General features: G+C 40.8%; 1 protein-coding gene across 4 annotated transcripts; it reads left to right on the top strand.

The window, feature by feature from the left end:
- Nucleotides 1–588: 588 nt before the first annotated feature.
- On the top strand, nucleotides 589–27,639 carry CSE1L (chromosome segregation 1 like). Of its 4 annotated transcripts, none has more exons than XM_083507979.1 (25): nucleotides 589–785; nucleotides 3,206–3,301; nucleotides 5,133–5,275; nucleotides 7,096–7,197; nucleotides 8,489–8,634; nucleotides 8,800–8,890; nucleotides 9,426–9,533; nucleotides 10,478–10,570; nucleotides 11,409–11,576; nucleotides 11,669–11,798; nucleotides 13,270–13,335; nucleotides 14,414–14,616; nucleotides 15,588–15,672; nucleotides 16,572–16,633; nucleotides 17,781–17,917; nucleotides 18,292–18,395; nucleotides 18,643–18,740; nucleotides 19,673–19,823; nucleotides 20,234–20,442; nucleotides 21,634–21,731; nucleotides 21,900–21,985; nucleotides 22,580–22,661; nucleotides 24,077–24,223; nucleotides 25,734–25,965; nucleotides 27,140–27,639. In XM_083507979.1, exons 2-25 carry the CDS (start codon nucleotides 3,217–3,219, stop codon nucleotides 27,227–27,229), a joined length of 2,916 nt encoding a protein of 971 aa, XP_083364105.1. In that variant the 5' UTR covers nucleotides 589–785; nucleotides 3,206–3,216; the 3' UTR covers nucleotides 27,230–27,639. The 4 variants fall into 4 exon arrangements, with proteins under 4 accessions (XP_083364105.1, XP_083364106.1, XP_083364108.1 ...); XM_083507980.1 differs by having other exon boundaries at nucleotides 647–776; XM_083507982.1 differs by having other exon boundaries at nucleotides 647–1,074.
- The last annotated feature ends 112 nt before the right edge of the window (nucleotides 27,640–27,751 follow it).

Raw genomic sequence — 27,751 nt, 5'->3', positions numbered from 1 at the left:
CTACGCAGAGCTTAAATACATGACCTTTTTCACACATCCTTTCAAACACATGCAGTTGCGAGATGATCCCTAACTTGGCAGAGAGAAGACCTGAAATATAGGACAAAACTGTATCAATACAGGACGTCGCTTTTTATACTGAAATGCGAGACAATCCTGTATTATACAGGACAGGTGGCAACCCTGGCCGAAGGTACACAAAGAATAATATTAGTTTATTTGTACTCCGACCACCTGACTGGGTTTTATATATAAAAACATTTAAAAGCTTCCCTATTCGTGTACAGAGCAGGGGCAGAAGTTCAAAATGTGATGACGACATCATCATAAACCTTTACAAGGTGTCCCCGTACGTCCCGCTCTGCCTTCCACCCACCCCTGGGTTAGCCTGGGTGGACCGATGCGCATCAGCAGAACGAAGCCAAAGGACAGCAGCAGCACCGCCATGCAGCTTCCGGGCGCGCCGCCGCCCTTCTGCTCTCACCCTCCCGGGCCAGGCTTGAGCCAAGCCGCGTTGCCTTGTGGGAAACCGCTGAGCAGGGCGAAGCCCATTGGCCCGCCCGGACTGGGCAGGCTCGCGCTCGGGATTGGCTGGGGCCTTTCGAGAAGGCGGCCGCTGATTGGTGCTCGGCGGGGGGGGGGAGAGGGGAAGAGGCCGCTCGGCGCCCTGCGTAATTCGGTCACTACGTCGCCGCCGCGCCCTCTCGCCGAGGTTTGAATGTGAAGCGGAGGAGTTGCTGTCGCCGCCGTCGCTGCTAGTCGAGCTCTCTCAAGGGGTCCGTCAGGTGAGGCCGGGCGCCTGAGCGGCGGGGGTCCGGAGCCCTGAGTCGGGCAGGGGGGGAGACGGCGGAACCCCGAAGGGAGGCGGCCGCGGTCCGCCTTCCCCGGCCCTCGGGTGGCTCTCGGCTTGTGGGCCCAGCCGAGGGAGGGGGCGCACCTGAGCATGCTGCGTCTGCCTCGGCCCGCCCCTTTGGGGCTGCGCGCGCCCCCCGTTGGTCCTTGAGCCTAGCCCGTGACGAAAGCGCCCTGTTGATTGGCCACCGCAGCTGCCACTCCGGTGGGCGAAATAACGAGGTGGTGTGATCCGAATATACTTTCAATCACTGTCTCTCCGTTGCGATTTCCCCCTTCGTGGTATTAAGGCCAAGCCTCTCTCCTCGCGGACTCAGCCCGGAGGCCACGGGACTGCCACATGCTGCGGAGGGAGCAGGATTTGTAGCTCCTGGTTCCCTGGGTGTAATGAGCGGGTGCAAAGCAAGGCTTAGGCTGCAATCCTCTGCGTGCTTTTCCTGGGCATGAGCCCCACTGAATGGAGCTGGGCTGACTTAAGAGTAAGCATGCATGTCAGTGACTACGGTGCTAGTAGCTCCAGAAAGATGTGATGGGTCTAGGCTTATGCGGAAATAGGGTGTTTCCTAACCTGACTTGGAAGAGACTTGCGGGTGTTCAGTGGCAAGGGAAAGCCACTCTGCACGTGTTCAGAGGTGATTCTTAGGTGCTTGCATGGAACGTTACATTTCAAAGGATTTCCATAAACGTTTGTGGTAATTTTGCATGGCATATTATTTCCACATTGCAAATTAGGAGTTGAGAAAAAATAATGGCCATTTCCTGAACTCACAGCACAGGTAATCGACATATCGGTAAATGGTATGAAATAGAATATGTTTATATCTCCCAGTATTATTTAGGAGATGTGCAGTAGCATTTTGTAGCAGTGAAACTGGGTTAACAGCGGCTGGATCCTCCTCATACAACAATGGTTTCTTAAACAGTGGGTGGACCTTCTCCAGGAAAATGTTTGTAATTGTAGCTAGAAGTTTTCATCTGTCATGGTGGGTCTGGGGTGAAAAAACACATCATGGCCTTCACAGTATCAAACAACCTGTGTGGAAACTAGGTCAAACGTGAGCCATGCAACTGCAACAAGTGGATGCTTTTGACACTTCCTCTATAGGAAAGGTAAACGGTGTTTCCATGTGCTGCTCTGGTTCGCCAGAAGCGGCTTAGTCATGCTGGCCACATGACCTGGAAGCTGTACGCCGGCTCCCTCGGTCAATAAAGCAAGATGAGCGCCGCAACCCCAGAGTCGGTCACGACTGGACCTAATGGTCAAGGGTCCCTTTACCTTTACTTACTATAGGCAGTATCTAATTATGACCAGTTGGACAGTACCTTAGTAGCTTTTTCAGCAAAATTTAACTGTTACAGTGAGTGGAGTCAGCCCCTGCACCGTATGGAAAATTCTATGTTTTTTACCACTAGTGTTCAAGCTTGTCAGTAAACCAAGAAGCGTGATCTGTGGAAGAGAAGCTGGAGGGTCACCCTTTGTTGCCTTATTAACCGCCTCATGCCTCTAACAGGCCATGTATTAAATTAGCCATGTTCATCATTTCTTGCATTATCCATCAGATCCATACATTCACACATGATGTGCCCTCCTCTTTGCTCAACTGTTTATCCTTGGTCCTATGGCTCTCAGTAGATCAGTGATCAGCCTAGAATTCAGGAGGAGAGTTCAGTGTTCCAACTGGGGCTGTCAGTTTCAGAAGAGGAATGAGAGTATAGTGACCTTTCTCTTGCCCAGTTGCGCAGGAGAGGAAATTCTTGTTGTTTCCAGAGGCCTCTCAGTATTATAATCAGTTGTCAATAATTGTCTATGAGTACATGTGTGTGAATGATCACTTTGGTTCCTGATTTTGTGTGATGGTCAAGTATGTTGTATGTAACTTATCTAAAACTAAAGAAGAGGAGGAGTTTGGATTTGATATCCCGCTTTATCATTACCCTAAGGAGTCTCAAAGCAGCTAACATTCTCCTTTCCCTTCCTCCCCCATATAAACACTTTGTGAGGTAAGTGGGGCTGAGAGAAGTGTGACTAGCCCAAAGTCACCCAGCAGCTGCATGTGGAGGAGTGGTGAAGCGAACCTGGTTCACCAGATTACAAGTCTACTGCTCTTAACCACTACACCACACTGGCTCTTGAACTGCATGTGTGCACCTAGAGGTTTTCATACATGCCTGCAGGGTTTTTTCTTCTAGTGGTTGTTCCCAAGGGATCCTTGACTTTCCAGAGAGATTTTTCAGAAGGCAATGGAAACAAGTATAAGAGGTGGTTCAAAAACATGTAGCAATATACAGAAACTTTGCTTATGACTCTTGTTCTTGTTTCTGATTTTTATAGAAATTTTTGTTAAATTTTTAGGTTCTGCAGTTATGGAACTGAGTGATGCCAATTTGCAGACTTTGACAGAATACTTAAAGAAGACACTTGATCCTGATCCTGCCATAAGGCGTCCTGGTAAACAGTTTAAAAATATGAAATTTGAGCCTGCATTAAATGGTGCCTAGTGATAGTTTGACCCAAAACATTATAAGATCTGTTTAGTCATTTTCTGGTTTTTTCAGAATCAATGGTAATGGCCCAGAACATGGTTTTTCAAACTGTTGGAACAACATTCATTAATGAAAAAGAAAACTGCTTGATTTTTTTCAATATTTTCTTATCTGAAGGAGCAGGCTGACTGAAATCAGTATGTGTCAAAATGAGACCTCTTTTTACTTTCTGTCACTTTAAATGCAGATCAGTTGTGTGGGTGGGATGGCTGACCCCTGGAAACCTCATGTGACAGTTGGACATACATTCTTTTAAAAAAAACGTTAGAAGGTCCATCTGTATGCTTTTTGAATTGCAGTCACATTACTGATTATTAAATGCAAGTTGGCTTTAATCTTCCTGCGATCAAAACTGCATGACGGATCAGTGAATACTTTCTGAGTCATATTAACTGTCCATGGTTCCATTCTGAAATCTGCCTTTGAGGTGATTGGGCATGATGCAAAGAGAGGAGGTTGCATTGAAATCTGAAATCAGATTTGAAGTTGAGGTGAACTGTTTAAGCACTTCATGTCCCTTCAGCTTCATTAGGCATGCCTTACTTATCTTGATTGTACCCACAGTCTCACTCAGGATAGTAAATGTGAATTCAGGGGGTCCTGCTTAGGCAAAGTAACTGTGGAAATCTCAAGAAAAATCAAACTAATTTCAAAAAGACTAGAGGAGGGGCAAATGTGTATTTTGCACATCTTTATTTATTAGCTGTTCAGATAAATTAGTGATCTCTGCATGCTTATATCTGAGTAAGCCCCATTGAATATACTGGGATTTGCTTTTGAATAAATATTCGTTGAATTGCATTGAAGGTCAGGTCCACACTGTCCTGACCTCTTAGAAAGAGTCACTACTGGAGGTGCTGTTTTTGCCTAGTGGAATTGTTGACTCCCCCCTCCCGCTTTTAACAGCAGATCCTCAGGCCAAATCTCACACAGCTTATGAAACTGCTCTCACAACAGGCTTGTCATGCAGCATGGAGAGCTTCTGTACAAGAAACATTAAGTCTAAACATCTGTTGGCTGTGTGGAACTAGTTATGTGGTTCTTTGAATCCAAAACAGTTTATTAACACTGCAAAATATAAATAAGTAAATATGTATAATATTGGTGTTCAACTGTTAAATTTTACAAAATACGTAACTATTTCATTAAATTACTTCCCATCAGTTAAATTGGGTCTTCCAGTACTAATTCTTGCTGTGCATTCTGCATTTCTGGAAAACTTTCAAAATACTATATGAGTCAAAGTTTTTCAGTAAAATGAAGAGGAGAGGCTTAATATTTTTTGTCTCTTTGTTATTCACAGTCATAACATTTAGGTTAAGATGACAGTCCAAACTGGGCTACCTTTTCATAAATTGTGAAGATACAGAATTTAAGAGCAGCTTCCTGATCTGCATATAAAATGATTTGCAGTTGCCATATTTCAGCTGTTTAATAATTGTGGGGTTGCAAGTACTGTCATAGAAATATTAGGCGATATCCAACTAAGTCATACTCTGTGTAGGTCAAGTAACAGTAGCGGTATTGAACAAGCTGGTTGTGACTAAAGTAAATTGATTTCAGTGGATCTACCCTAAGTGTGGCTTAGTAGGATACCATCCATTAATAGCCATTTCTTCACTGTATCATGCTAAACACTAGCTTGGTATTGTATTAAATGGTGTTAAATGTTTGGTGTTTAGACTGTGGAATAGCTAACCTTTATGCTAAATTCATTATATTTAAATGCTTTATAGCGGAAAAATTCCTTGAGTCGGTTGAAGGAAACCAGAATTACCCACTGCTACTTTTAACTCTACTGGAGAAGTCCCAAGATAATGTCATCAAAGTCTGTGCCTCTGTCACATTCAAGAATTACATTAAAAGGAACTGGAGAATTGTAGGTATTTTATTTATTACAATTGTACTATGATAGTGTGTTTCCTTGTAAAGTAAGTGGTTATGAATAAAGTAATGGGAACGCTTGTGAACTAAGATGTTGCAGGATGATTATAGACATCAGATTTGGTATTGTGGTAAGCTATTGAAGGGAATACCAGGGATGTGGGTGGTGCTGTGGTCTAAACCACAGAGCCTAGGGCTTGCCGATCAGAAGGTTGGTGGTTCGAATCCCCACGACGGGGTGAGCACCCGTTGTTCGGTCCCAGCTCCTGCCCACCTAGCAGTTCGAAAGCACGTCAAGTGCAAGTAGATAAATGGGTACCGCTCCAGCGGGAAGGTAAACGGTGTTTCCATGCGCTGCTCTGGTTCGCCAGAAGCGGCTTAGTCATGCTGGCCACATGACCCGGAAGCTGTACGCCAGCTCCCTCGCCTATAGAGCGAGATGAGCGCCACAACCCCAAAGTTGTCCGCGACTGGACCTAATGGTCAGGGGTACCTTTACCTTTTACCCATAAGGCTGCCTTTAGAAACAGGTATCTATTCTTCCAGAACAACATACTATTAGTACACTTACTTACTGAAGGTAATAGTGATTTTGTATCTGAAATCCCAGGTTAATAGTTTCCTTGGTTGCTTTGCTAGTTGCAAGGATCCACACATTTGGACTTGCTTTACTAGCCAATCCTTTATTGGTGCCCTTCATTGTCTCCTCCCTTCCCCAAGTTCTGTGGCACCTACAAATAACTTGAGAAAGGTATGGATGATGGTGCTTGAACTTGGCTTTTGCAGAAAACATTACAAATGCCTTGTTGTTACTATCTTCTGCAAATGAGATGTGGAAAGAAAAATGAGAAGTAGAGGAAAGAAAAAGAAGAATTTTTTCTCTCTCACAGTCAGGATTTTTGAGACAGTACAGTGATCTTGATAGATGAGAAATAGTTCTTACTGGTGAACTGTTGAATGAATTTATTATACTTCCTACCATGTTACCCTTTTCTGATTTGGTTACTTTCATTAGAATTGGTGTTTTAATTTTTATAACTTTGAACTGTATCTGCTTCAGATCTTCCAACTATTGGTACTAATTCATTGCAACAGGAAATTAGGACACTTAATCACAACTGAATCAAATGGTCCACTTTGAGGTTAATATTTATTATTTTGAGGATGTTCCAGAATCTGCTTTAAGGGATTGTACTTGGTTACTCTTCAGGTGCTTTCTCAGCAATGGGTTTAAAACGTTGAAAAATAACGTCATATAAATAGTTAAATCATAAATTTGGAGAAGTATCATTTTTACAGCTGCAGTTATTGGCACAGAATCAGGAATTGGGAAGGTAGCTCCTTTCTCATGGAGCATTTGAACCTGTGAAGATGATAACTGAAGCAGCGGGGGTGGAGTGGGGAGGCTATAAGCCGGCAGTGGATGCTGCACCATGGCAACCCCTGCAGTTGCTGTTTAGTTTGATGGAGAACACTGATGCAGTGACCAGATAATTTCAGATGGAAGTGGAAACAGAGCACGAAATGGAACTCTGCTTCCTGGTGTCAGCAAATTCCACCCATCTCGCCTGATGCATCCACATGCCAGTATGTAGTGTTTACAGCTGAGCTGTTGTGATGCAACTGGTTGTGGTCTATTGTCTGTCTGATTGGCGGTATGCACAGGAAAATATTTCCTGGGCCCAACATGTTTCAGAATAAATGTGTAGCGTTTGCTTTTTCCTGAAATCTTACAACTCAGCCAATGCACTTGCTGCAAAAATGCAAGGATCTCGAGATGTTATGATACTAGCTCAACTAACATTTTGTTCCTAGATTGAAGATGAACCAAACAAAATATGTGAAGCCGACAGGATAGCCATCAAAGCCAACATAGTACACCTAATGCTTAGCAGTCCAGAACAAATTCAAAAACAGGTGAGGTGACAATGAAGAAAAAAAACAGAATTCAGCTTATTTCAACAGGGAATTGTTTTGTGCTGGGAGACTGATTGTGTTAGTATATGAAATTTTGTTTTAAAGTGAGACGCAGTAGATACATCTAAGGGCGGATGAGTTGCTTTGTTTCTGGTTTGTGTCAATTTCACGCATGTTGGTTCACAAGTCTGTCTATAACCTGGGGAAAAAAATCAGTATGAAAATTGGTTTTTAAATATCTTACCCTAAAATAAGTGATTTTTGGTGCATTTTGGTATGTTGTTTTGAGTTGAGAATTGTATTACAAAATTCAGGGAAGTGTGAAGTCTGAAGGATAAGTTTGCTCCGATTTGTATTGGTATTATTAATATGTATTCCTACTATTCATATTATATGTATCTTATATGCAAAGAAGGGAAGCCGCTATTAAGTTTTTTATTGGAAATAAGATGAAACCTGCATTAACATTTCAGAAGTATTGGGTTTTTCGCTTCTTAATTTTAGCAAACATAGCTGATATGGTGAAGATAAAACATGTGATTACAGGTGTGCCATTGAAGCCATGGGAGGGAATCCTATGAGAACATTTGGACAGATTTTAAAAGTCACGAAATAATTAGGCAGTGTGTGAAACTACCCCAGTATGCCAGCTGAATTTCCCATATGCAGTGTCTTGTTCTAGTTTGATATCCAGGGTGAGTGGGGAAAAGGCAACTAAATAGGCCCACTAGTGCAATAATTTCTGCTTGAGCACTGAAACTTCTTCTTTCTCCTTGCCCTCCATGCACCTCCCCAGTTTGCTGTAGATGGTCAAGGGAACCCCCATAAAAGATTTGAAGGGTTGGGGGGGTCAGGGAGAAGAGAAGGAGAAGAAATTCATTTGCACAGCCAAAAGTCCTTGCCCTAGTGGATCTGTTTAGTTGGATACCATCCTTAGTGGCATATTCTTAAGGCAAAATGAGCCAGGACACTGAATGTGAGTCTGCCAAAATGGTAGCTGTACATGCAATTCCCCCTCCATAGTATCTTGTACCACTTTCATGATTTCACATGGTCCACTGTCCTATCATGCTGCCATTGACAGTGGGGTGGGGAAGGGGGGAAAGTTGTGGTGTCATGAATAAGATCTGCTAGATACTGCAGAAAGGATCAGGGAGGTACACATGCACCTGCTTTTGTCACTGGCAGTTGCATACTTAACATGTAGAAAGCCTGTCTTGAGTTTACTGTAAGGTGGTTGTTTATCTCCATGCAAATACCTGCATAATGTTTCTGTCTCGCTCTGTCCTAGTTAAGTGATGCTATCAGCATAATTGGTAGAGAAGACTTCCCTCAGAAATGGCCTGATCTGCTAACGGAGATGGTGAATCGCTTTCAGAGTGGAGACTTCCATGTTATTAATGGAGTTCTTCGTACAGCACATTCTTTATTCAAAAGGTAGTGGGTGAGGGCCATGAATTTCCAAGTTCTGTTTTGAAAGTAAAAGCACTCTGTTCTAGCAGTAATGCCTTTCAACTTCTTTCTTTTACTTGGCTCTAGTTTTCAAATACATAGAAAATGATCACGCAAATTAAATAGCTCTGGTTTTCCTTCATTTGTCAGGTATCGTCATGAGTTTAAATCAAATGAACTGTGGACAGAGATCAAACTAGTTCTTGATGCTTTCGCACTTCCCTTGACAAATCTCTTTAAGGTACAGTGTTGTATTTGAAATATGGAATTGATTTATATATCTTCTGTGTAATGTATTTTTTTTAACTTCACAGCCAGCATAAAGCATTTTATGTTGACTATTATGAAGTTCCTACTTCTGTCCTAGCTGCTGCGATAGTCAGATATATAAGGTGAAGAAGATAAAGTTTGAATTAAAATCTTCCATGCTTACTCTGTCCATGTGTTAGCACCCTATAATAAGATGTTTATTAATAACTGCAATAATTGATGCTAAATTAAGATGTTTTTATTAAAACAACGCTACTGGTGTTCAGACCTCTCTTTTTTAGGCTGTGCCTTTTTGTTTTGTTGCTTTTATATTTTATTGATGTTTTAGCTTATCTGGTTTTGAACATATATTGTGCTTTTAATAGAAAAGAGAAATTGCATTTAGTTGAATTTGGATGAGAGGCATGAATTTGTGGCATCAGTGAGCTTTCACAGAAGTGGAACAGTATTGGCAAGTGTCTGAATAGATTTTGTTGGTGATTGCTATTAAAATTGCTCTTTTCCAGGCCACAATTGAGCTTTGTAGTACTCATGCAAATGATGTCAGTGCTTTGAAAGTACTCTTCTCATCTCTGATTCTGATTGCTAAGCTGTTCTACAGTTTAAATTTTCAGGTAAGCCATCTTTTACATGCTCTTCTAGTGGATAGTTCTGATCCTGCAAGCAACTTTCTGTATAGGAGCAATTTCACTGATGGATAACTGCACGATTAAAAACCTCGGTGCTGCTAGCCAAAATTCTTGATGGGTTTTGGAGATGCAAGCAAGTTTAAAAACGCAAGTATCTGGCCAAATGTCAGTGCTCCATAAGTGTGCTAGGATAAGTTGTTTGTTAGAGCTTTAACAAATCTAAAGTAATGTGCATGTAACCTTTTAGTATAAGAAGCTTGGCTTTTCAGATTTGGATTCAGCGCTGATTATTTTTGGTAAGACTGGATTTGATCAAAGGTTGTATCAGGAGACAAAAGAACAGAGGGAACGATAGCTGTTGACAGACAGAACCTCTCAAATTTAGGGGTAATAAACCTACTTAAGTTTAATTAAGTCAAAGGAAAGGTGGGTGCTTCTTGTTTTTTACTCTTCATAGGCGTAATGGTAGGCCAGTAAATAAAGAAGCAGGGCTTACATGCATCTGTTACTAAGTCTAATGTGGTCCACAATGACCCTTAATTCTGGGAACCCTGGGTGAGCAAAACGGATCTGACACAATAGGCTGCAGTTCCATTGCCTTGAAGCACTGTCAAGCCGTAAAGCAAGCTGGTTGTTACACAGCTCCTGCTATGCTGATTGAAAACTGAGGAGAAGGTTGATGAGCTACACACGTTAAAAGCTACAGAGAAATTGACTTTGTTTGTGTCTCTTGGGCTTTGGATTTCCTTTAGCAGTTGAAAATTATGTTCCATACCTTCTCTTGTTTTTTTTAAAAAAAGTAATGTGGTGATTCTGTATTTCTTTGAGCAGGTTGCATGCCAAAATAGACAGGAAAGTATGCTTCTTAAATAAGCAATTACCTAATAGAAAAATAACTACGGATGTGGATCTACTTCTCTATTTTGTAGGATCTTCCTGAATTTTTTGAAGATAACATGGAAACCTGGATGATGAATTTCCATAATCTTCTAACTTTGGATAACAAACTCTTACAGACAGATGTAAGTAGCAACATAAAAGTGGGATAGAGAAGCTGTCGCTCTCCAGATGCTGCTAGACTAAAACTCATCCCTGATCATTGGTCATGCTGACTTAATTTGATGGAGTCAACAAAATTTGGAGGGTCACAATTTCCTCTTCTCTGGCATAAAATCTTTTGGAAAATTTCTGTGTAATGGGAAAGGGAATTCAGAACTCCACTTGAGCTGCAAAAAAGAAGCTTTCCTGGGTTCTGAACAGGACACTGAAATTGCAGTAGCTCAAGTAATTCTGATTTTTGTCATTCTCTTGGAGGGAAATTGTGGAGCCAGTATAGGAAAAATTAAAGTTAGATGGTAATTTTCTCAAATAAAAAATTGTGTCCCTTTGTATAACATATCATAGCACTGGGTCCATATGTTGATGGTGGTAATTCTCTTGTCATGGTCATATGTGATGACTGACTGGGCAATGAGAAATTGGCTTTGGAAGAGGGAAATGCTACCAAGCCTGCCCTCGGATGAGCATCTAGTTAATCTGGCCTCACTTTCTGTTAGTGTTTGGGAACATTTCTCCAGCCAGACTAGGATTTTGGCTTTGGGCAACACAAACTACTTTTTCAAGACATGGGGAATTGCTTGGCTGATTTTGGAACCCAGTTGGGACTTTTACCCTAGATGATGCCCCTAGGCATGTGTTATTGTCCCGTTTTCATCCCCTGAGCCTCCTGATCATCCTGCCCTCCTCCTGCCTCCAAATCCCCTCCTTTCATTTGCTTTACTTGCTGCTTTGGCAGATGTCAGGGGTACTAGGAGACTGCATTTTCCAAATACGTTGGTGGTGCTTCTTTTTTGTTGCTAGGATGAAGAAGAAGCTGGTCTGCTAGAGCTTTTGAAATCCCAAATTTGTGACAATGCAGCTTTGTACGCCCAAAAATATGATGAAGAATTTCAGCCTTACCTGCCCCGTTTTGTCACAGCAATCTGGAATTTATTAGTCACAACAGGGCAAGAAGTTAAATATGATTTGGTAAGTGACTCTCCTCCATCCAGCTTGAAATAAATGAACCTTTTTTTAGGTGGTCTTCAGATTATGCTCATTTTGTGTTTTCCCCCCCTCAGTTGGTAAGTAATGCAATCCAGTTTCTAGCTTCGGTTTGTGAGAGGCCCCATTATAAGCACCTGTTTGAAGACCAGAATACACTGACAAGTATTTGTGAAAAAGTCATTGTTCCCAACATGGAATTTAGAGGTAAATATTTCCTTTCTTTAAAATCTTTATTAAAATTTTCCAGGAAAGCAAAAATTGAGTTTTTAACACTGAGGGCTTTAGAACTGGCACAGTAGCCAAGTAATGGACTGTATTTGTGGCCATTTGCGTTCAAGAGGTTTGCAGCATGGTTTTGAGAGGCATTTTCTGTTCTGCACTCTCAGAACTGCACTTCCCTTTTATATATATGTAATATGTATGTCCGTCAGAGTTGGGGAACTTCTGTCACTCCAGCTGTTGTTGGACTGCAACTCCCACTATTTCTGACCATTGGTCACGCTGGGCAGGGCTGATGGGAGTTGGGATCCCAGCAGTATCCAGAGGGGTACAGGTATCCCATCCCATCATGAGTGACTGAAGTAACTCATCAGTTTGGAAGAGTTGAGTTCCTCATCCACCAGTTCTTCTAGCTCAGTTTAATCTGAGTGTAGTACACTGCTTTTACATTAATTGGATTTCCCCCTGTCTCTGTCATGAAGTGGTTCATACATAATGCCAAAGAAAGTTTTTGTACTCCAGAAATGAGTCTTTCAGTATCTCAAACTGATTTCCAGTCTTAGTTTGTTGGGCGAAGTACAAACTATAATTTTGGCAGTTCAGATGAAATGGTAAATCATAGTTCACCTCAAATGATGAAAGAAGTCAGGGAATCATCATGTCTAAGGAGAGGCTGCTTCAAATCTTGTTGTTAAAGATTTGGCTTTATGTCTGAAGCAGCCAAACGGTTAAAATCCCCAGCTACTCCAAGCTATCCTCAATATTTTGTCATACAAAGATATACATTGGTTGTGATCAGGATCTAAAGAGCATCTCATGCTAATGGAATCTTTTACTTTTTGCCTTTGAAGAGCAATGCTATACCATAAGCTGCTGCTTCTGGAAATCTCTCTATTTCAAAACTAATTTGCTGTGCAGTATGGTGCGGGGTTGCTATTTAAAGGTGGAATGCATGGCTTTATGAAAATAGTTCCACAATGTAATTTGGACCCTGACCTGAGTATTCACACTGGAGAGCCAGTGTGGTGTAGTGGTTAAGAGCGGTAGACTTGTAATCTGGGGAACTGGGTTCGTGTCTCCACTCCTCCACATGCAGCTGCTGGGTGACCTTGGGCCAGTCACACTTCTCTGAAGTCTCTCAGCCTCACTCACCTCACAGAGTGTTTGTTGTGGGGGAGGAAGGGAAAGGAGAATGTTAGCCGCTTTGAGACTCCTTCGGGTAGTGATAAAGCGGGATATCAAATCCAAACTCTTCTAGATGAGAACTTTATTTACTACTCTCATATAAAATACTGATGGTTCACGAACTCCCATTGCCTTGATCATGGTAACTTCATAAAACAGAGCCCAATAATAGGTGATTTAAATTTATTTACAAGCATATGTTATATTAAAATAAATGCAGTTTGTATATCATGGCTGATCCTTTACATGTTTGTGGACTGCTTTTCTGCAGCTGCTGATGAAGAAGCCTTTGAAGATAATTCTGAAGAATATATCAGAAGAGACTTGGAAGGATCTGGTAAGCAGTTCTATACTGGGTGTATAATGGCATTTGAGAACTGATGCAGTTTTCTGAAGTGTTGACATGTGCATAAGTACATGCATTAATTGTCTTCCCTTGAATAGGCATGCATTCGTAATAGGGTTAAAATACTTCTTCCCTTTGGGATTCAAATATGTAATGGTGTGGGGTTTTTTGCGCTTGTCCTGTGATTCCATGGATGAGCACATTTGTTGGCTATTGGGGGTGGGGGTTCATCTGACAAGCCTTAAGGCAAATTTGCTTGCTTTAAGGGCTACTTGTTTTTGTCTTGCTTTTTAGTAGTTGCTGGTGTATTACTGCAACACTAGGAGGGCTAGCACTACATCAGATTAAATGGTTGTTGCACCTTATTTATCCAGTGCCTACAACATTCTCCTACTGAAAGCTCAGCCTCCACTCCTGAGTTACTCCAAACAGTTCTCTATGAAGTTCTTCTTTACCCCAGCCAGAATTTTCTTCTTGTAGCCTTTCACACCCTCTCTTCTAATATATAGTCTGTTTCTATGGAGTACCAAAGAAGCAGATGCATTTGGGTTGAGTGCTTCACATACTTCTTACTCAAAAGTCTCAGTTATATATGTGCACACTTGGAATTTAAACCCCATTGAACTCTGGGACTGAGAGTTTCTTCTGAGCCTTTAAGGGGCACATGCTGCAGGGAGCAGTCATTTTTAGTGAACCATTTGTTCCCCTTGTGATCTTAAATTGCTGACTGTGTCAGGATAAGTTTTATAGGATCCTAAACTATCCTTTAAATAGTCCCAAAATTCTTCTGAATGTTATTTTACTTGTGTTTTGATGCTATGGACCTGCAGTTTTTGCTTTCATTTATATTCATGAGAATCAATATTTTGGCAGATTTTGTAATTCTGCATTCCTTAATACCACTAGCATGATTTTTATGAATAGAGAAGCCTATTTTAGCAAATTGCTCTGTCCCTGAAGCACAGCAGGGTGAATCCAATTTAGCCGTTTTGCAAGCAGAGCTTCAAAATGAAGAAACATTGTTTTAATATAACCCATAATGCATCTTGTTTTTATCTCTGCCTTGCAGATATTGATACCAGACGCAGAGCAGCCTGTGATCTTGTAAGAGGGTTGTGCAAGTTTTTTGAAGGACCTGTTACTGGGATCTTTTCTGGTTACGTTAACTCTATGCTGCAAGAGTATGCAAAGAATCCATCTGTCAACTGGAAGCATAAAGATGCTGCTATTTACCTTGTAACATCTTTGGCATCGAAAGCTCAGACACAAAAGGTACTTGTTTGCATCACAGGGTACATAAGTTGAATACCCATCCAGACCCGTTTCCTTGGGGAGAAGAACCATTATTTAATAGTAAGCACTCCGTGGAAGAGCTTTCTTCACAGTAATGACATGTTTATGACCCACAGACTTTTAGATATATAAAATTGACTTTGGAATAGTTTATATAGAGTAGGTCAACCCATGAGCAAAATTTGGTATTTGCCCTGGGACCAACCTCTGCAGTCACTGCTTCCAATTTTGTTGCATTCCCATGCATGCCTTCTTGGAAGTATGCTAATGTAAGTGTTCAAGGATTGGATTGCTGTGGTTTAACAATCTCTTCTAGGCTTGGCAGAATGTTGGGGTGGGGACTTCAGCACTTGATGTAAATATAAGAGGTGGGACATATGGAAAATAAAGTTTCAGAACAGCGGCCCAGCTTTATAATTTTTGGTGTTTTGGGGATAGCCATGTGCTGCTCTGTTATCTCGAATGGGAATTTCCATTTTACCAACAATTGAAATTAGAAGTACTGATTACATTCACAGATTTAGAGCACCTCTACAATAAAAACCTAAATTGACATAACAATCATGAGCATATGGAGAATTAGCATTTTTAGGACTATTATTATGTTTGCAATATAGGCTGTTTCTATCAAAGTTGTGTTTTTTACATTTTAGAAGACATGGCATAAAATGTATTGTGGTTAACCTACCTTTCACTTGCACCTTTCATAACTATATTAGATATCTGAAATAGGCTAACCTAGTATCCTATAAGTAGAATATAAGAGTACTCATTCCTTCTCCCATTCACAATCCAATGCTTGAAGCCAAAGTATATACAATGAATACTTACAGAAATTGCCAGATATCATTCACATGCAAACTTCATTAGTGTGTAAATGGGAGCTTCTATAAACCAGTCCAGCAATTAATATTGTTTATGATTCTTTTATCACACTTTTTTCATCCTAGCATGGAATAACACAAGCCAATGAACTTGTAAACCTGACGGAATTCTTTGTGAATCACATTCTACCAGACCTGAAGTCTCCTAATGGTATGCTTAGAATTCTATATTAAACATCTGTAACACCAATAAATGTAAACGAACATGGGAATAATTTTGGATCTGTGTTGTTGTGTCATGCAGGGAAGACATGGGCATAGATAACTAAAACAGTCATAAGATCTCTTTAATTTCTTATCAGGTTTTAGTGGATTGCCTTGTATATTGTATTTTTGTAGATGCACACCTGGTCTCGGTGGGCAAACTGTCCAAGATCCTGGAAAGCCTCTGCCACTCAGAGTGGCCTGGGGTGCAGAACCCTTATCGGCTGAAGATTATCAAAGCAACCTTTCAGGGGCCACATGCAAGTGGTGGGCAGGGCCAACGACAAAAGTGGGCAGAGCAATGAATGCAGATTTTGCCTTTATACAATAAACTAGTTTGTATGCATGTCTCACACTCCTCTCTATCCTCTGTGTAGGCAAGCAAGAGCCATTATCGGAGTTCATGGGCACATTCCAACCAGGGGGAGAGGAAAAAGTTGGGGAGGAAGTGTGGCTTGTGTACAGTGCCAGGACCTTATGTTCCCCACTGTTTGAGTTGACAATATTTGTCAAGGTGGACCAGTGTTCTGACATAGTAGAAGACGGCTTCCTGTGTTCTTAATGTGGGTCCAGAAATTGAGGATGGCTGGGGTTATTTTTTTGAAGTTGGGTGGGGTAATGGGTATGGGGACAGAACAAAGGAGAGCCAAGTGAAGAGCATTTTTGTGTGTGTGTCATTCTGCAATCTTGTCTCTCCTTAAGCTTGAGACTGTCAGTGGGAATCTTTATTCTGTTGATAAATTGTGGGAATATGCTGTGAAATTTGAGGGACTTTGAACTTCTATTAGATATCTAATTTTGTCTATATGGTAACTGCATAAGTAACTAGTATTAACTTTTTGGCAGTGAATGAGTTTCCCGTGCTTAAGGCTGATGGTATCAAGTACATCATGATTTTCAGGAACCAAGTAAGTTCAGAGTTCTTAACATCCAGCTGAAATTGTTTGATAGACTATTTTTTGTGTGGGAAAAATACTGCAAATGGTGTACCTAGAACTGTACTAATCGTTTCACAGTGTGGTATCAGTACTTCTGGAAAATAACATAAATTATTTTAGGGTACCCCACCCCACCCCCCATTTTAAAACCTCCAATTCTGAAAAAGTTACAGTATGCAGATGACAAAACCCTTTCCCTGGAATCCAGTGAACAGATCATAATTGATTTGGGGAAGATTCTCTAATATCATACTTTATGTTTCTTAGAACAGGTACAGAAAGTGCTCCTGTTTTCGTGTGTGTGGTATCTTTTAAAATCTTCAGCTATGCAATCTTCTAATATGCAAAACATTCCAAAGGTCCATGGGACAGCATCCTGGGGACCATAGGATTTCATGAGCCTCAGTTTCTGTGGCCTCCTGGAAACCTCTTTGTTGTGGCTGCAGCAGCCTCCAAGGCTGTCCCTCTACTATCAGTGATTTGGCAGTAAGGAGGTAAAAAAGGACATGTTAGGGGGACATGAAAGAGAGGCTTGGGGTCCATAGGCTCCAAAGATCTCTTGCTTCCCCAGCAAGGGAGGGGGAAATTGCTGGCTCTAGAGCTGCTGTGCTTGTTTTTCCTCCCCCACACCCAACACACACGGCAGTGGCGTAGCGTGGGTTGTCAGCACCCGGGGCAAGGCAAGTAATTTGTGCCCCCTAACCCATGGATTTGCGCCCCCTAACCCTAACCCCCAGATGTTGCGGCCGGGCCCCCCTGCACCCCCCATGCTACGCCACTGACACACGGTGTCTGCAGTTGCTGCTGGCAGTTCTTCCCCCACAGATTCCCCCACCCACATTGAATTGCTGTGGCTAGGAACTCTTACTTGACCCATGACCTTGGTTTAATAGAATATGCACAGTAATTTTTAAAAAAGCTTAATACAGGTATGGCTGCACAATGTATATATACCTCATTCAGGAAAGTTACAGTGGTCTGCTGATATAACAATTGCAATGACCAAAACATTGTAATAACAGATGGATTTTTTCAGTCCATTGTTTCTGACCTAATTCTTCCAAAACGGCTTGGTACTTGCTTCTAAAGCATTTTTACATATGTGTCTATTTTGTAGGTACCCAAAGAACAACTATTGGTGTCTATTCCTCTCCTAATCAATCATCTTCAAGCAGAAAGCATTGTAGTTCATACTTATGCAGCCCATGCTCTTGAAAGGTTATTTACAATGAAAGGAGCTAACAACACTACACTGTAAGTTTATGTGCAGGTATATATGTTACACTCATCTATTCATTGATTTCTTGCCGCTTTGGCTATATCCCTCACTGTATATGGAGAATCCTAAATTGATAAAACCACACACGTGTATTTATTATGCTAGTTCTTGCATTCTCTAAAACCAGAGTTTTTAGCTGATTTCCAAGTTGACTGCGCTCCAGAGGCACTTGAAAATGAGTTGGCCTTCTCCATCTCTCTGTCCCTTGCACTGTCATACTCTAGGATTTCATACATTCGTGCATTCCCTCTGGTGTCCATTCAGGATTGGTAAGACTCTCCAAAGTAGAGGATCTTGATGAGTCATTGGAAGAACATTGGTGATAATCAAACACTCTTTTCCTCTGCAGGATTACGGCTGCAGAGATGGCACCATATACAGAAATGCTGCTAACAAACCTTTTCAAAGCACTGACACTTCCAGGGTCATCAGAAAATGAGTATATTATGAAAGGTAAGAGGCTACATTTATTAGTCCAAATAGTTACCCTCAAATTTAAACCACTTTTTCTATCTTAGAGGTTCTCCCATTAGTATTTTTGAATGTGGTGCTACGTGCCTATATAAAACTTAATAAACAAGTTCTTATCTTGGATGCAACCTACAAGATCTAGTATTTTTATGCAAGGAAGAAAAGGTAATGTTAAGCTTAATGTTGCTGTTGTTTCTGCATTCAGTAATATAAATCTCTGAATTTCCAGCTATCATGAGAAGCTTTTCCCTACTTCAGGAAGCCATAATTCCCTACATCCCTTCTCTCATCACTCAACTCACACAGAAACTGCTTGCTGTCAGTAAGGTAAAAAAGAAGATACTATTGCTTTCTTCTGTTCCCCTTTTCCCGACCTGATTTAGAGGTTCACTTTTTGTCACTTGCGTTGATGTAATTCCTTGCCAATTTAAAAAATAAAGCTTGCTTGAATCCTTGTTAGGGAACCAAGTTATGTGTGTGGAGGGGGAGGTACTCACCATGATCCCAAGATCTACTGGGCACACAGTGGATCTGCGCACACAGTGCTGCTCTGGGCTTGTGTTTATGGACAAGAGCTATTGAATACAACTTTATTTTAACCTTAGGTTTTCTCTTACTTATATCACTGTATCCGCTTTTTTAAAGAATTCTATTGAATTTTTGTAGAGACACATCAGGAGATTCCACTGAATACTACAGAACAAATGTACATATAAAAGCATAGCCAAAAAAACCCCCAAGTGTGTCTGCTGAATAAAATTAATAGTTAATAAACATCAAAATATTTTTTCACTGTGTTTTCATGTAATTTCCATGCAAGTTAAATGAGGATCTAGTAAGTTATAGTAAAAATTGTGATTGGAACTTGCATGGAAGCATTTAAGCTTGTCATGTGATTTTTCTTAATATATAGTTGTACGTCCACCTATAATTGATGTAACTGTTAATCTATACGGTGAAAAGTAACTTGGTAGTCAGAAGTGTGTTGATATTCATCTAAGGCGGCCTTGGGAATTCAAGAGGAGGTTCTAGCCAGATACAAGCTAAATATGGCCATTTTCAGATTTTGACCTGATTAGAGATTGGAGGAGGCTCATGTCAGAGGTTAACTGTTTGCTTTCCTATGGTGTGACTAGAATTATCATGTTTTAGGTAATGATAGTTGCACTGAAAGCAACTTCTTGCTTTTTAGTTTAAGTAAGAATCTTATCAGTAACTTTGTGGTGTTCACGTCTTCTTTTTTTCCTTTTCCTTTTTAGAATCCAAGCAAGCCTCACTTTAATCATTACATGTTTGAATCAATTTGCTTGTCAATAAGGATAACTTGCAAAGCAAACCCCACTGCTATTGGAAGCTTTGAAGATGCTTTGTTTATGGTGTTCACAGAGATTCTGCAGAATGACGTGCAAGGTAAAAATAAAACATGATCTGGCTTCTTTGAAATACGGTATAAGCAGTGTCTGCAGTTCAAGTAGCCATTATTTATTTATCTAATTGAAAATATACCTATTTACACCTTTTTATATTTGGCAGATGTACATATGACCACCCATATCTTCTTATCTTTATGTAAGCCAAAAGAAAAATCTTAATTTGTGTGGCTATATTCATTTATTTATGTTATTGGCCCACCCCTACTCCAATAACCTCAGGGTGCTATAAATGGTGGTTTCTTATTCTCTGAGGAGGTAGGTTAGACTGAGAGTTCACAACCAGCTCAAAATCACAAAATGCTCCTTTGGATTATACTGTAGGTATCAGTATTTGCACACATGAATACACCCTCCTGTCACTTATAAACCGTCTTCCCCTTTCAACAGAATTCATTCCATATGTGTTTCAAGTGATGTCTCTGCTTCTGGAAATGCATAAAAATGACATCCCATCGTCGTATATGGCCTTATTTCCACACCTGCTTCAGCCAGTCTTGTGGGAGAGGTCAGGAAACATCCCCCCTTTGGTGAGACTCCTTCAGGCCTACTTGGAGAGAGGTGCCAGCACGATAGCAAATGCCGCAGCTGACAAAATTGTATGTATACACTGATTGCATTGCTTGATTTCTAAAAGTGTGTGTGTGTGTGTGTGTGTGTGTTTCATAAAAAAGAGGTTGGAGACCCTCTCCTGTGTTAGTAGATATCAGAAAGAATGAATTATCTTTTACTCACCCTGAAAATCCAAGTTGTTAATTCAAGTTAGCTTGTGAAGTTACAAAACTTTATTAGACTCTAATGGCTATCACTAAGGGAAAAGTCTGCACCAGACTGCGACCCTAGAAGGCAGAATTCAAAGATGCTATGCATATGCTTCATTGTAGAAAACGACACATTTTGAATGTATTATCTTGAGCAAGTTTCTTTTCATGTTGGAATGGATTCAGATTTGCCCCTCCACAAATGGAAATGCTGCTTTCATTCAGAGAAGGAAATGAGATCCACCTGAGGCCCCTCCTACAGCCCCCAGAGCCACTTTCATTATGTTTGGGAATGGAAGTCTTACTGACTTCAGATTTTTGCAGACTGAAGAGATTACTGGCTGGGTTTCCGTTTAGAATTCTCATAAAGATGCCAGCCCCCAAAATCAGCCCTTCCAGTCTGTTGGAGAGTGCTGGTTTGCTCATGTCCTCTTATGGGCTTCCCATAGGGGTCTGGGTAGCCAATCAGGGAACAGAATGTGGGACTAGTTAGGCCTGATCCTGCAGGACTTAAATTCTTAATCTGCACTTGATGCTAGGCATTTGTCACTTACAGAGAATGAATGGCTATATATTTTCCCTGTTGTTTCCAAGCCATGCAAGCTAGTTACATAAGCCATAAAATTATTAGATGAGCTAGATACTTCTTTCCCATGAAAGCAATACTTTTCAGTAGTGCATTCAATCTATCCTAGCACTGCTGAATACCCAGCTATGATCTGAAATTCCTGAATAATCTTAACTCAGTTTTTTACCCCATTGCTAGGCAAGTTTAACTAGGCAGAGTTAAATCAGTTCCCAGACTCATTGACTGTTGTGCTCTGGTAGTCAGTTACATCATAATTCCATTCTGGGTAGATTTTGTAGCTGCCAGATCATTTTACTGTTAATAATTTGCTGGCATCTGTCTGTCTTGGGAGACAACAGAGGAGTGCACCTTTGGAGGTGAGGTCAAGCTGTTGGAACGTTGCAGCGCCTGCTGTGACTGTGGAGGCCAATGCAAAACTTTGTGTTTTCCTTAATTTACAGCCTGGACTTTTGGGTGTGTTCCAGAAACTTATTGCCTCTAAACTTAATGACCATCAAGGATTCTACCTTCTCAACAGTATTATAGAACATATGCCCCCGTGAGTATGAACATACCAAATTCAAGTAATTTTGCTGCTATTAGCTTGCATTATTGTAGATCTCCCATCGGATGTACTCAAAATATGCCAAAAGAAAGTTAAGAAATAGTACACTCAGATGGCCTACTGGATTGATTAACCGGTTTCAACGTATTTTTGTCTTTCTAGTGAATCCATTGATCAGTACAGGAAACAAATTTTCATCCTGTTATTCCAAAGACTTCAGAATTCCAAAACAACAAAATTTATCAAAAGTAAGCTATTTGTTTTATGGCTGATAGATTTGGGGAAGAACTCTGCCCTGAGGGGCTTAGTATGCTTTGGATCAGAACAATCATCACTTGTCTTTTGATTTGATTTCAAAGATGGCAATACAGTGGTACCTTGTGTTGCGTAACGTTCAGGTTACGGCCGTGGCAAACCCAGAAGTAGGTTTGCCGCTCGCACGTGCGCACAAGCGGTCCTCTGGTTATGAAATTTTCGGGATACAGCCGGGACTCCGGAACGGATCCCATTCATAACCGAAGGTACCACTGTAAAGGGCATATTGGTCAGAGTAACAGGATTTGGAGGCAAAGAGAGGAATATTCATTGAAGCTTGAACTTTGTGCCTACCTAGTATAAGAGCTGGGTTGGTGGGGATTTGTGATGGAGTTGGTCCCTCTGCATAACAGCTTTGCCAGGTGGGTCCTAGAGACCCTGTGAAACCAGCAAAGAAGTTTTGTCGACAGATAGCAGGAAAGATACAGATGCTTATTCACTGTGATTTTATAGAAGAGAGAGACACATATTAATACTGTTATACGTGCTCTTTTACAGCTTCTGATTCATTCTTCTTCTTTTAATAGGTTTCTTAGTCTTTATCAACTTGTATTGTGTAAGATACGGAGCAATAGCACTTCAAGAAATATTTGACAGTATACAGCCAAAGTTAGTATCTTTTTCTTTTCTTTTTTAGTTTTCTTTCTGTTTCTTACTATTACAATTCTATCCTGCCTTTCATCTCAGTTCTCCTGCTCCTCATTTTATTCTCACAACAACCCTGTGAAGTAGGTTAGGCTGGGAGGGGGTGAATGGCCCAAGGCCACCCAGTGAGCCTCATGGCCAAATGGGGATTTGAACCCTGGTATTCCGGGGGTCTAATCCAGCTCTGCAGCCACTGTACCACACTGACTGCACCAGGCTATACTAGGGATAACTGATAGCTGTATTTTCAGGTATCATTCTGTTTCCCAGGAAGAAGGCAGCGGAGCTGAAAGTGAATATGAAAATATATTATTTGTTTGTTTATTTATTAAATTCATATCCCACCGTTCCTCCCAGCAAAGCCTAGGGCAGCAAAACCAAGTGATCCCCTCACAAGTGGCTAGACTTCATAATTAATTTGGTGTCATCTTGCAATAAAGGCCTGACAGTTATGTGCTTTAATTCAAGGTGGCAAACTGTAGAGGAAGAACCAGGAGCAATCACCCTTTTGAAAAGTTGTTTAGGCTGTGAATTGTCCTTAGATCCCTTCATCATATCTTGTTTAATTGTCCTTTATATATTGTTCCCCGATCAAGGATTCTGAGTTCAATCATTTTGGAAACTGTTGCTAAACCACCTGAATTACATCTAGCCTATCTACTCCAGGACATTGACTCTTATAGAACATTACAGGTTGCAAGATTCCTGAATTCTGTTCTTTCATATAAAAGACTTCATGGAATGCTGCATGACTATTAAAATCTAGTAAACTCTATCCACCATCTTTATATTCAAGGCCACAATATGGTACATCTAGAAACTGTGTGTAATGTGAAGGAGATTATGCGTTGAAATATTTTGGTTGATATTTTAAAATGTAAAATGCTATTTTATTTACCGATTGGTTTTACCTGGTGGGCTTATAGCCGAATAAAGTATTATCTATCTATCTATCCTTAGATCTACGGGTATAGGGTGGCATACAAATTTAATTAATAATAATAATATAACTACTTTGGCTGCAAAGGAAGATTCTTTGTTTGCACTTGCAGCTTTAATTCAAGATGGCAAAGGAAGGCTCAGGAGCAAACTCTTAAGTATGCCCTTATAATTTGGTACTTTTTGGATTTGGCACCTTTTCTCTGTCACTGTTCAGTCAGAAATGTTGAGGCCTCTTAATGCTCTTCTCTCATGGTATACTGATTAAGCCAGGAACTCATAACACACCATTTCCTTGGTAATGCTCAGTGGTCTGCCTGATTTGTGTTCAGATTTCTGAGTCAATGGATCTCTAGCCTCTCTAATTATCTGTACTTGACCCAATAAATGCATTAGGTGGATACTGCAAGATTAAATGGGTTTCTTTTGGCACTTAACAGGATGTTTGGAATGGTTTTAGAGAAAATCATAATACCAGAAATACAGAAAGTATCTGGGCAAGTAGAAAAGAAAATCTGTGCCGTTGGTATCACAAAAATACTCACAGAATGCCCTCCTATGATGGACACAGAATACACAAAGCTGTGGTAAGTGCAGTTACTTCTTTGATAAAGTTTATTATTGAAAGGTAGAACTTCTAAGGATGAAGAAGAAATTCCTCTCTTAAAAAAAGATTTCTATCTTACCCAGGGAATATGCTAGTTTTTGCTTAAACAGTTGCAACAGAGATATTTGCCAAAGGAAGGAATCTCTCTGTTGGCCTCTCCCTCCCTCCATTGCTTCCATTCCTATTTCAAAAAAGATTTGAAAATGTGCTGGCCAAAATATGCTGTGTTGTTAGGAATAAGAGGATAAGAGTTCCAACTTGGGGGTGAGAATTCAATCTTGCTGTGTCTGAAAGAATTTAGGGGATCAGTTTAGGGACAGTGTTTTCAGGATACAAATCTTGCAGAATATGTGTGTGTGAGGTCAGGAAGCACATGCAATTTAGCATAGTTCAGAGTAATGAAGTTTACTAATGATATGTAACCAGAATATGTTAGCGCATTATGTGTTGTTAATATGGGCTTCTGGTCAGTATCAGTGGAGAAGACCTCAGCAGTTAAGCCCTCTGCTTGTTTTGTGTCCACCATTCACTGTCCCCACCTAGCACTTGAGAAGCAATAGGTTTGGTTGTATATTCCTCTTTTGAAAGTGGTTTTCCCATGCACCTTAGTCAGGGAGCAAAAGTATTAATAAGATATAAGTTCTCCTGTTCTAGATTAAGACAAATAACAACAACAACAATAATAATAAAATCCACATTGCCAAGTCAGGAGCAGGAGTGACTAGAGCTTGAATAAAAAAATTCCTTCCAGTAGCACCTTAAAGACCAACTAAGTTAGTTCTTGGTATGAAGAAGTGTGCATGCACACGAAAGCTCATACCAAGAACTAACTTAGTTGGTCTTTAAGGTGCTACTGGAAGGAATTTTTTTATTTTGACTATGGCAGACCAACACGGCTACCTATCTACTACTAGAGCTTGAATGCTTGTGTGAGCAGAAGGTGGGCTGGAGTGCAGCTGTCAGTAAGAAGTGTTCCCGGCAGGAACCGTTCCAAATAAGTTGTTAGTAGTTTTCCAATATTCCTCCAATAATAGCCAAATTATAACAATATCAATGAATTTGGCAGCAACAGTTCCAGGGGCATTTATACCAAGGCAGTGGTTATATTGTAGAGGAAATATGAATTATAAGGAAAACAAATAAATGTATGGAGCATAATGGAAACAAGAGCAAGTACATTGTTTTCCTTGGACACCGTCCAAAATAGAAGAACAGCCAGAGTATGGACAGGCTTTTTCCAGTTTTTCTGAATGCTTGTGCCATTCCATTGCCAGTTTCTGCTCTGGCTCTGATAACTAGATCCAGGTAGTCCTCTGCCTAAGGAATATTCTGCTGCTGAAAATTGGCTGTTTTCTGTGGTGGTTTGAAATGGTTTGCTGTAACATATTGTTTTTGTGCTACGCCTTTAAGATTTTAATTTTCGTAAGTTGCTTAGATTCTTTTGCAGCGAGCAACAAATAAGTCCATTAAATAAAAGGTTTTCTCCACAGGACACCCCTTCTTCAGGCCCTCATTGGTCTCTTTGAGTTGCCTGAAGATGATACCCTTCCTGACGAAGAACACTTCATTGATATAGAAGACACGCCAGGGTACCAAACTGCATTCTCCCAGCTTGCCTTTGCTGGGAAAAAAGAACACGATCCAGTGGGCCAAATTGTGAACAATCCTAAAATCCATCTTGCACAGTCTCTTCACAAGTTATCAACTGCGTGTCCAGGCAGAGTAAGATTGCATGGCTGTAATCTAGTGTGTGTGTGTGTGTGGTGATATGAATGTGGGGAATCGTTTCTCTCTCCTGAGTCTATTCTCTTATCCTAGAAAACGCAGTGTGTCAAAATTGGAAGATTCCTTTTTTTGACTGCTATCTTGAATGAACGTGCTCATAATCGCACTCTGTTGAAATCAGTTGTGCTGATTTTGTAGATGTGTTGGGGACTGGGGTGCCAGGCTTCTGCAAGAGCGATTTCTAAAGCGTGCTTCACTTTCAGATTATCTGGTTCTGATATGGCTTAATTTGTCAAACTCTAGTCAGCAACTGGATGGTTACTTGGTTGTGGCATTGCTCCATGCACCAGCTCACCAAGTAGAAGGTGAAGAGGTGTGTTCATAACTTTCCACCTAGCTTCATGCTGGTTGGACTAACTGGATAACCACATACATGATTCCATCTTTTTCCCTTTCCTTGCATCCAAAGTTAACCTCCCACAGTCCTGGCAGCATGGTACTGCCCCCGCCCCCGTGGTTTGAGGGACTAGGGAGTTTTACAAGTGCCCTTGGTCCTTATTGACTAGAAACAGATCAGGCTGTGCTAGCTCTGCGCATTGTTTGCAGCGACGATACCAAAGTGTGTAGATGCAGGCAATAGCTTAAGTGCTGACTGCAAGACGAAGCTATAATATGAAAGTATACGCTGAGATGCACACAAGTCAATTAACGCTTTAGGATTTGGAGAAACTAAAATGTTAAAACACTACTGAATGTCTGCATGCTGGTATGTTAAAGTACAGTGGTGCCCCGCAAGACGAATGCCTCGCAAGATGGAAAACCCGCTAGACGAAAGGGTTTTCCGTTTTGGAGGTGCTTCGCAAAACAAATTTCCTATGGGCTTGCTTCGCAAGACAAAAATGTCTTGCGAGTTCCTGCGGGGGTTTTTTTCCTCCCCCCCCTTTCCCAAGCCGCTAAACAGCTGATCCGCTAAGCCGCTTATCAGCTGATCCGCTAAACCGCTTATCAGCTGATCCGCTAATAGCGCTAAGCCGCTAATGGGCTTGCTTCGCAAGACGAAAAAACCGCAAGACGAAGAGACTCGCGGAACGGATTCTTTTCGTCTTGCGAGGCACCACTGTACTGTAATTTAGATGCATATTAATAGTGCCACTCTATCTTGTGTTTAAAGGTTCCCTCGATGCTGAGTACTAGCCTGAATGCAGAAGCTTTGAAATTTCTTCAAGGATACTTACAGGCTGCAAGTGTAACATTGCTCTGACCTCTTTATTTTGAATGGGAGAATTTCAAAGTTGCATCAAGGAACGCTGATATTGACTGTTCTAAACAAAGCTCGGACAAGGTGAAACGAGTTGCTACTTCGAAAAACACATCACTGAATTACTGCTTGATACAGAAGCTGAATGATACTTTGTTCATGTGATCATAGGTAAAGAAGCAAGTGACTTTTCCATTCCCAGTTTGCTTTCAAAGGGAATAGTAATAGGAGTTTATCATTTGGGATTGATTGAAGTTCCACATCTGCAGTGTTTGGGTACCATTTTAAAATGTATAGAGTACTGGATGCAAACTCATGTTGTCACTTATTTTTTTCCAGTTTATTGTCATTTGTATTTCTTTTGTGTCTCAAAAAATTTATCTGAATTGTGAATAAATAAGCTCTTGTTTAAAGTATTTGTCTAGCAATATATATCTTACTATGGTAGAATAAATTGTAGTTGTCTGCAAAGAAACTGTCACTTAGTCCCAGCAATACCCAGCACTTCTTAATTTGCTTTTCCAC

The sequence above is a fragment of the Podarcis liolepis genome (genome assembly GCF_965112155.1).
Source record: "Podarcis liolepis genome assembly, chromosome: 6".
In the NCBI taxonomy this organism is placed as follows: Eukaryota; Metazoa; Chordata; class Lepidosauria; order Squamata; family Lacertidae; genus Podarcis; species Podarcis liolepis.
The sequence above is the reverse complement of the archived record's forward strand: the minus strand, read 5'-3'. Positions and strand labels throughout refer to the sequence as shown.

Bases quoted from the DNA above. Each gene is read 5' to 3' on its own strand.
- CSE1L (XM_083507979.1), top strand. From the start codon at position 3,217: ATGGAACTGAGTGATGCCAATTTGCAGACTTTGACAGAATACTTAAAG. The intron at 15,673-16,571 runs GTATGCTTAGAA...ACTTTTTGGCAG, and splicing joins AGACCTGAAGTCTCCTAATG to TGAATGAGTTTCCCGTGCTT. The intron at 24,224-25,733 runs GTAAGTGCAGTT...TTTTCTCCACAG, and splicing joins ACAGAATACACAAAGCTGTG to GACACCCCTTCTTCAGGCCC.